Here is an 8,774-nt window from a genome sequence, read left to right on the forward strand (position 1 = left end):
GCATGAGCTGTATGTAGCGTTGGTCCGTTCACGCATCTGCCGTGTTGAGCACAGAGGTGGCCGAAGTTAGGAGATCTGAAGCGCACTACCACTCGCTGTGGTTTAAAGGTGTAACTGGTGAAAACATTAAAGACACGGTAATAAACAGAGAAGGGCATTATGAAATTCCCCTTTGAGCACGGGTAAGCTCTTCTTTTTGGTATTTCTACAGCGTGAATTAATGGGATTTCCAATTTATAGATTTGCCAGCATTTGTAGACACACGTCTACATCCTAAATAAGGGTCGGGGCTCGTCAGCGAGGCTGTGTGCGTGCTGACGCTTTTGTAGAGGTTTGGACTTGAGCTTCATTGAGAAAAAAAAACAACAACATCTCGGATAAATTACATTAAGGGAGGACGTTTGCTTGGTTTTGAACAGCCTGCCGTCACCGGGAAAGCTCGACTCTCGTCCTTAACGGAGGCGAGCGTGCGGACTTTGAAAAGGCTCTTTTCGAGAATTGCTTATGGCAGATGATGGATGAACCCATCGCCTTCGCCTTTTTTCCCCCCTAAAATTCCGGACGAACTGCCAGTAAAAACCTCCTCACCCCCCTTAGATTCACAACCCGTAAATACCCTGCGGCATTTTTCCCCGTCTGGGGAAAAAAAAGAGTGGTATCGCTTTAAATACTAATACGATACCTTATCTAGATTATTCTGGCTCCTCCTTTCTTCTGCTCATCAGTACATCTGCCATTTTTCAGGACATAAAATCTGGAGCAAGAGGTAATAATCTTTACTTTGAGATTGCTTGAGTACAACGTCGCCTTAATGGCGCTATTAGTGAAAGCACGTTTGGGGGGACTTTTATGTTGTTTTAGACTGCAGGCGAGTCTTGATACAGTGCGGGGTAGTAGTTGTTTTCAAACATGGACGCTAGACTTTGCTAGAGCCATCTCTAGATGCTCAAGTCCCAGGATTACCGTATCTAAAACGATTGAGCCTTCATTTAGTATTCGTGTCGCAGAAACAGGATTTGTTTGAGTCACGAGTTGGCTGCCCCCTACACTTTTTTTTTTCATTTTACTCATCAGTGTGCCAAAGGTGCGTTAGTGGACCCCAGTCATGGCCAGGAAAAAAAGGGGGGATCTCATCTAGGACAAGAGCTGTTGTGCATCCCCTCGGTGCCAAAGTGCTGTTTTAAAAAGCGCTTCATCTGACGCTGCCAAGTGTCGGCACTTAAGAATAATATAACACCTCATTCGCGGATATACGTACAGAGAGGCAGTGTGCATTCTGACAAAAGACATGCAAGTTATCTATTTTTATTGGCACATGGTTAATTAAGAATTGCGTCCGTCTCCCCTGTCTAGAAGTACATATGTCAGCGCGTCACGTGACCCGGGGTTGTGTTTTTTTGGCGACTGGAGCTGAATTCGTAAAGTCAACGGGCAGTTTTGAATATTTTCTCCGAAATCGAGGGCAGTTTTTTTTCTATGTACCTCTTGCGTTTCACAGTGAAGAGAACGCCTCTAATGGTGCATAGACATAGCTTATTAAGTTTTACAGCTACACCTTTTTATGCAACAAAACGTAATGAACAGGATCATGGGCTGAATTGATAGCTGTGTTGCTATATCAGCGTAATGTGTCGATATGCAATTTCTGCGTTCTTTTTCTTACGTTATATGTCATTATATATGTCACCGCTTCATAGCTGACGAGTTACTTTATCGTTTATTATGTGTCAGCAAAATGCATAAGACAAGTTCCTTTCCTGTTTGGCTCCTGATAAAGGTTTCAGTGTTTCCAGAGGAAGGGAAGAGACGAGTGACATGTACTTTAAAAATATAAGCACTCGAGATTGCCATAATTAATGAGAAGCTCAACTATTCGTGCTGTTTAGTGTTTACATCTATATTTTAGAATTTTACAACCACCTACTACAATTTGTCTGCCAGAAAACACATGCATATTTCATTTTTGTTTCAGTTTATATCACCGACTTGCTTAACCTTATTCTCCCGAGACTACTGTTTAACTTTCCACAATGTTCTCAAATTACTGTGGTCAGGATGAGCCTTAGCACTTTCCAGCAATAAAGACACCTTTCCACATCCTAGAAAAGATGAGGAAAAAATGCCAAGGGCTAACGAGCAAGAGGTAGGGACCTCCTGACGGGTTTTCCAGTTGGATTTACCCAAACAAAGTTGTTCAGTTAAGTCAGAGATGAGCTGAGCTGTTAACAACCAAAATTAACATATCTTTGACCAATTTAACAGGTTCTGCCAGTTCGTCAGGTGCTGGTGCTCTGAAGAGACTTGGAGAACTTGCAGCCACAAAACCAGATTTGGCTTTTCCACAAATGGTCCCTTTTTTTTTTATCTGTGCTTTTTTGTTTAAGAGCGCTTTGGTGTTTCCAGGTTTACAAACCACAAACGCCTTTTCCACCACCCTTTCTCAGCCCTTTTTTAAATGAACTGTTTAATTAACCAATAAATGGCCCAAGGACCATAACACTCAAGTTGTGGGTAATTAATTAACATTGGCCACCTCATGAGTTCAATCATTTTAATTAAGTTGCTGATCGCTGTTTTATAATAAGGGGTTCATTCTTGGTCAACCAAATAATTGTACACCTTATATAACAGGGTGGTATATAAGGATTTTAATGTTCGAATTGTACACATTTTGGTCATATAGAGGACCACCATTTCACTTGTTGTTCTGAAACCTGTTCTTCTTTTTTCTCGATGTGTTAAGAAACACAGTGCAACTTCAGAAGGCTCTATATTAGTTTCTGCCAGACGTCCACCTAAAAACTACTGACAATTTTGTGCATTAAGGTGACCAAACCCCTCTAATTCAATATGGGAAGAAACAGCACTCAACCACATAATATCGCTCCCAGTAAAGCGCGGAAGAAATAATATTCACTCTTCTGTAAGCCTGGGAGCTAGGCTTCCTTCTTCAGCCTGACACCAACAAGAAGGCTGTCTGACACTTTTTACTGCAACTCGTGTCTGTTTATCCCACATATGTCCTCGCTGTAGATGAGGAGCACACCGACATGAACATATCTGTGTTAAGTGACGTTTCTGTCAGTTCCCAGCATCATTCTGTTATTTAGTTATATTTTGCTTCGTTTCCACAGGCCTGGTGAAACATGACTCACAATCCGGTGATTCTTCAGTTCAAGTTCTCGAACTATGGAGATTCCATGTTGCAGAAAATGAACACCCTGAGGAAGCAGAGCCGGTTTTGCGACGTAACGGTACACATTAACGACCTGGAGGTGCCGGGGCACAGGGTGGTGTTTGCGGCTGGTTCTCCGTTCCTGAGAGACCAGTTCTTCCTAAATGATTCAAAGGAAGTCAAGATCTCGATGTTCCAGGACTCGGAGGTTGGGAAGCAGCTGCTGCTCTCCTGTTACACGGGGGCTCTGGAGTTCCCTGAGCTGGAACTTGTCAACTACTTGACGGTGGCCAGCTTCCTTCAGATGGGGCACATTGTGGAGCAGTGCACCCGGGCCTTGTCCAAGTTCATCAAGCCAAGAGACGCCCTGGATGACGAGAGGCGTCCCAAGAGCCCTGAGAAGGCAACCGAGCTGCCTGCTGAGCCTGTGGCGGTGGACGTGGACGAGGAAGAAGAGGAGGAGGAGGAAGAGGAGGAGGAGGACGACGACGAGGTCATCATGCAGCCCAGGTCTCCGCCGCCGCAGCCGGAGGAGGAAAACCCGGACGGCGAGGAGGACGGCGCCATCACCATCGTCAAGGTGGAGTCCATCGCGGATGTTTCCAACAGCAAGCTGCAAAACCACTTCCCCAGCCCCGTCCCGGCGGCGTCTCTCCACAGCCCCGAGCCCCAACACTCCCTCATCAACTCCACCGTCGATACCCGGATGGGGGACATAGTGGCACAGCAGTCTCAAAGCTACAGCGTCACTACCAATGCCGCTGCCCTGCTTTCTGGGAAAACTGCATTTGGGGGCCATTTGAGATCCTCGGACAAGGGCCTCCAGTGGTACCACCAGTGTCCCAAGTGCGCCCGGGTCTTCCGCCAGCTGGAGAACTACGCCAACCACCTGAAAATGCACAAGCTCTTCATGTGCCTGCTGTGTGGCAAGACTTTCACCCAGAAGGGCAACCTCCACAGGCACATGCGGGTCCATGCGGGCATCAAGCCCTTCCAGTGCAAGATCTGCGGGAAGACGTTCACGCAGAAATGCTCGCTGCTCGACCACCTCAACCTCCACAGTGGGGACAAGCCCCACAAGTGCAACTACTGTGACATGGTGTTTGCGCACAAGCCCGTCTTAAGAAAGCACCTCAAGCAGATCCATGGAAAGAACAGTTTTGACAATGCCAATGAAAGAAACCTCCAAGAGGTCACCATAGATTTTGACTACAGCAGGATCCAAGAGAGCAACACAGACAGTAATCCACCCTTGACCATCGAAGAGCCCATGTAGTCTTCATTTCATTTCGAACCCCGTGTGCTCAGACATTTTCAAAATAGCTTTTTTCAGAAGGTTAATACCAAATGTTTTGTTTTGTTTTCTTACAGTACAGACCTCAGTTCAAAGCTGCCAAGAACGCTGTAGAAGATTATTTAATTTCCTAGGTGTGTTCATAGTGGAGTTAGAGGGCTTTCTTTCTGACTTGTACAGGAATGTACTTTAGGATGTTCTTATTTACTGTATCCTGTAGTAGTTGTTCCTGAAGGGATTTTTATAGCTCTCTTCTATGTTCACTGGCATATTGTGTAGAACTAGAGGAAAACGTCTCTACAAAAATAGTTTTGTAGATGTTAGATGACTCCAGCCAAAATGATCAAATAGGAAAAAATATTCTAAGCACTTATTCAGCAATTACCAGTCCAGTTTTTGTGGCCAGTATACAGTACGTCATACATAAACAGTTTTGTCCTTAGCGTCAACTTAGTGTTCCACGCCAGACTGCCACAACCTCCTGTTGTGATGCGAACCATTTTGATTTTATTGCTTCTTTTGAGGAAGTGTCATGGAAAAACATGACAAACCACTGTTTTTAAATGGGCCCCTTCTTACATAATTTTCCCACAGAACTGCAGTTCTCTGAAACTTCAATGGGTGATGATGGGAAAATTTGAAAAAAAAACACATCAGTTGTGTGTTATTGGTTCTGTCAGGAACGAAAACAAAACCCTGGAGTGTCACTGCTCAGAGAGCAAAGGCTGGTAGATGCTCAGCATTGAAATCTTTTAATGTATCATCTCATGTTCTGTGGATCCTGACATTTTAATGAGGTGAAAGAAAGTTGGCAGAAGTAGGTTTTGGCAGAAAGCGTCTTGTCAAAATGTTTCAGAAACTGCCTGTGCGCATACAGCTGTGACGTTCTGAATGGCTTTCGTCTGGTGATCATGCTGGCTTACCATTCTTGCCTGTTCTGTACCAACTCACAGAAAGAATGGGAAGGACAGTGGTGCTGTACAACAGTATCGGGAGGAAAGGAGAAATTAAAATGCCAGTAAGCGGTGAGACCACTGTAAAGACTTTCACAAAAGATTGAAAGTTTTTCCACAGTGGAATAGGAGAATGCAAAATCCATAAAACATGGCAGGTTGGATATTCTATGAATTTATATACAGTATATCGAAACTGTGTTGTTTCAAAGACACTTTTCCAGGTGCTCTTCAGTGTGGATTGTAGTTGTGAGAACGGGCTCGATTAAACTCTCTTTTTCATCTTAGGAAAGGTGCATTGAGATTCTCTCGTATAGCTTTTAGTCACAGAAACACAACCAGAAATACATTTAGCAGTTTTCGTGATCAGTTATTTTGAAAAACAAAACTAAGTTAAATAAATAAAATAATGACTTTTAATCCTGTTCAAGTGTGCTTTTTAATGAATAAAGCGTGCTGTCCTTCTGCATACAGGACCCCCTCTGGTTTGAACTAGTAGGCTCTGAGCTCTGTCAGATGGTATGTGTCGTCTTTTCTACTACTTTTTTTGTACACCTGTGTCCCTCAGGACCACCTCAGGACAAACCTGCAGGAGACCAGCAAAATTCCTTGTCCCAAAGAGGAGTTTATAACACCTGCATCCTGTATTGTGTGCTATGCTACGTTTCTGTTAGTTTTTCCCTGTTCTCTTCCTACATCAGTATGAACTGATCTCTCCTATGTCAACTAATTAAAGAACATAAGCATGTTAATAGCAGAAGGCTACCGGGCCAGTTATATTTGTCTTAGTACTTGCCTGATCCTAGAATCCTAGCAAATGTTTTAATGTTTTCCCTTTTGTTCATGTTCAGGAAAGCGATTGAGGCAGTGGCCATGGGTCTTTTCTGATGCGCGTGCTGATTTAAACTCTGGCAAGACCGCATCGTGGTCTTCGCTTCACTCCAGAGCCACAGCTCATATAAATACCATCTTTTCTGGTGCTGAAATGAGCTGGACAGCTTCCACATGAACGCTGGATGCCTGGTTGTCCGTGCTGCTCCGGAAATGCCATGTGCGTTCGGCCCGCCTCTTTTCAAACTCTGTGGCCAAGTCAGCAGTTCATTCTTCAGTTGCAGCTCTCCATCTTACTGGGTTCTTGCGTGTTTATTGGCCAGAGCAATTTGCTCAAAGAGAAGAGGAGTGTTTGGTTTTTGCTCAGGTACAGCCACAGCATGAGGCCAGGATGGAGCTACTGGCTGAATTAAAGCTATTATGATATTTCGGGGTTAGGAAGAATCGGCATTGACGAGGGCATTTCAAACCACAATAAAAGTCAAATGTACACAGTAACTTGTACAACCTCCAATTTCCATGCCAAAGAGACAAAGTGTGTGCAGTGCCATATTCTTAGAACGAGGCAACAAAACATCTGGTGAGGTGACGCGGCCCTGTGTCATTGTAAACAAGCAGGCTTGTGAATACAGCTCTTTTAATCCAACAGAAATATTACTCTCGACTTCGAGACGGTTTGCCAATAAATGGAACTTGTTAACTCTGCACGCTGATCCCATCGGAACATTTCTGCGGTGAAATATCAGCTGCACGACCTGTGCTGAATTCACTCGTGCTTCGCATTACACTAGTCACCACGGTGACGCCACAGTGACTAGTGAGCGGGAAGGGCCGCATCACGTCGCGCTTCGTGGGAACTCTCGCTCCCGCCCCGTAGCGAGACCAGGGGTTTGTGACAACATGGCGACTTTGACAAAATTCACGATTTTGTTCTTCATTCGAAATTTGTAACATGTTCCTATAACGTCACTGAATTTATTTTGTTACTGAGATTTAATAACCAGTCTGAGAAACTGGGACTGCAGTTCCCCTTTAATGCCAGGTGAAATGCAAGTATGGATCATTATGGACTGGATTTCTGAACTGCCAGAAAACTCTTCATTCAGTCTTAATGGCCCACTTGTAGCTCTTTGATTCTTTTCCTTGCAGGTTAGCCTTTAAAACAAGAGTCTTTTGGAATTGGGGGGACAATAAATTTGCCTGGTAGATATTAAAATTCAACACCTGGAGCACAGACTTAACGGCTTTCAGTCATTATGGCAACTCGGAATTGTGTTTCTCCATTCGTTTGTACAAAGGTAGAAACCGATAAATTGTACCTTGTGGATTTGCTTTCCACCTGGGAGGACAATTCAACTTCTACCTGGTGTAGGTAAATTAGAATTAAATAATTATTGAATTTTTATAGCACTCTTCATCCCAAAGGATGTGCTGTGTGCCAGTCATTCTCTGCCAGCAGCCACACTACTCTGCAGATCCGGTGGACATGTGAGAAATTACTTCACCAGCTGAATTAATGCAGAACTTTAGGTAGAGCAGGTTATGCAAGTCCCAAGTGTAATTTAACCAGGAGTCACCATGAACAGTGCCTCAGGAGCTTTAAGGTCCAAAAAGTCAGGACCTTGGTTTAACGTCTCAGTCCAATGACAGATTCATCTTTAAACTAGTCTTGAGTTGCATGTTCTTCTCACCTGTCTGTCCAAATGGATGTAATCTGTGTATAGGTCTACTGTAAGGTAGTCATTAATTGTACATGATGAGAGGATGGTGACATAGTAAAACTGCATGATCTATACAGCTCTGAAGAACATGGTGAAAGACACTGCCCGAAATTTGTTGCAGGATAATCTAGTATCACAGTGCCAGCAGGCTGAGCATAGAAGTGCTGTATCTTCAATATGTGAAAGGAAGACCTTCGACTGTACACATGATGGTAAGAATGCTGCAGAAAATCTTTCCAATCCTCCGATATGACTGTCGAGCTTGAATGTGCACTCATACAAACCCTATGAAATACTGAGGCCACTGTTACTGTTATAACAGTTTATAACAAAATAAGACTTGAGTAGTTATTACAGTATCAATCACTTTTGTTTTACTGTAACCTTAGTGGCCTCCTCAACTGTGTTATGGTGACAGTTTTGTTACAGGGTATCTTCTGTTTGTTTGGACATTACTTTTGCTTCTAAAATGATTGTATAAATGATTGAATCTTTTTTTTCTTATTCAGAAATCAACTTTTCTAAGTGACAGATAATGAGGTAAAATATTTTGGTAAATATGTGTCCAGGTATGAACAGTGTAGTCTCTTTTAAGTGGTATGATTTTTATGAAAGTGCTTTACAAACAGAAATTCTTCTCTATCAACTGTCAAGCTCTCTTTGATGTCTTTTGAATGGTTATATCAATGCTTCCAGGTCACTCAATTCCTGTTACTAATGGCATCAACGTAAAATAAGTGTAAACAACCTGAAGAGTTTGTTTTTGAACGACCATTATAGTGATGTAGAGGTAAACAGGC

General features: G+C 43.3%; 1 protein-coding gene across 1 annotated transcript; it reads left to right on the forward strand.

Annotated features, from left to right (window-relative positions):
* The first annotated feature begins 698 nt into the window (after positions 1-698).
* Positions 699-5,846, forward strand: zbtb26 (zinc finger and BTB domain containing 26). The gene is made up of 2 exons (XM_088940541.1): positions 699-766; positions 3,135-5,846. The coding sequence occupies exon 2, from the start codon at positions 3,147-3,149 to the stop codon at positions 4,449-4,451; it is 1,305 nt and encodes a 434-aa protein (XP_088796667.1). The 5' UTR covers positions 699-766; positions 3,135-3,146; the 3' UTR covers positions 4,452-5,846.
* Positions 5,847-8,774: the final 2,928 nt, after the last annotated feature.

The sequence above is a fragment of the Atractosteus spatula genome, chromosome 23 (assembly GCF_055471065.1).
Source record: "Atractosteus spatula isolate fAtrSpa1 chromosome 23, fAtrSpa1.hap1, whole genome shotgun sequence".
NCBI lineage: Eukaryota > Metazoa > Chordata > Actinopteri > Semionotiformes > Lepisosteidae > Atractosteus > Atractosteus spatula.

Bases quoted from the DNA above. Each gene is read 5' to 3' on its own strand.
- zbtb26 (XM_088940541.1), top strand. From the start codon at position 3,147: ATGACTCACAATCCGGTGATTCTTCAGTTCAAGTTCTCGAACTATGGA.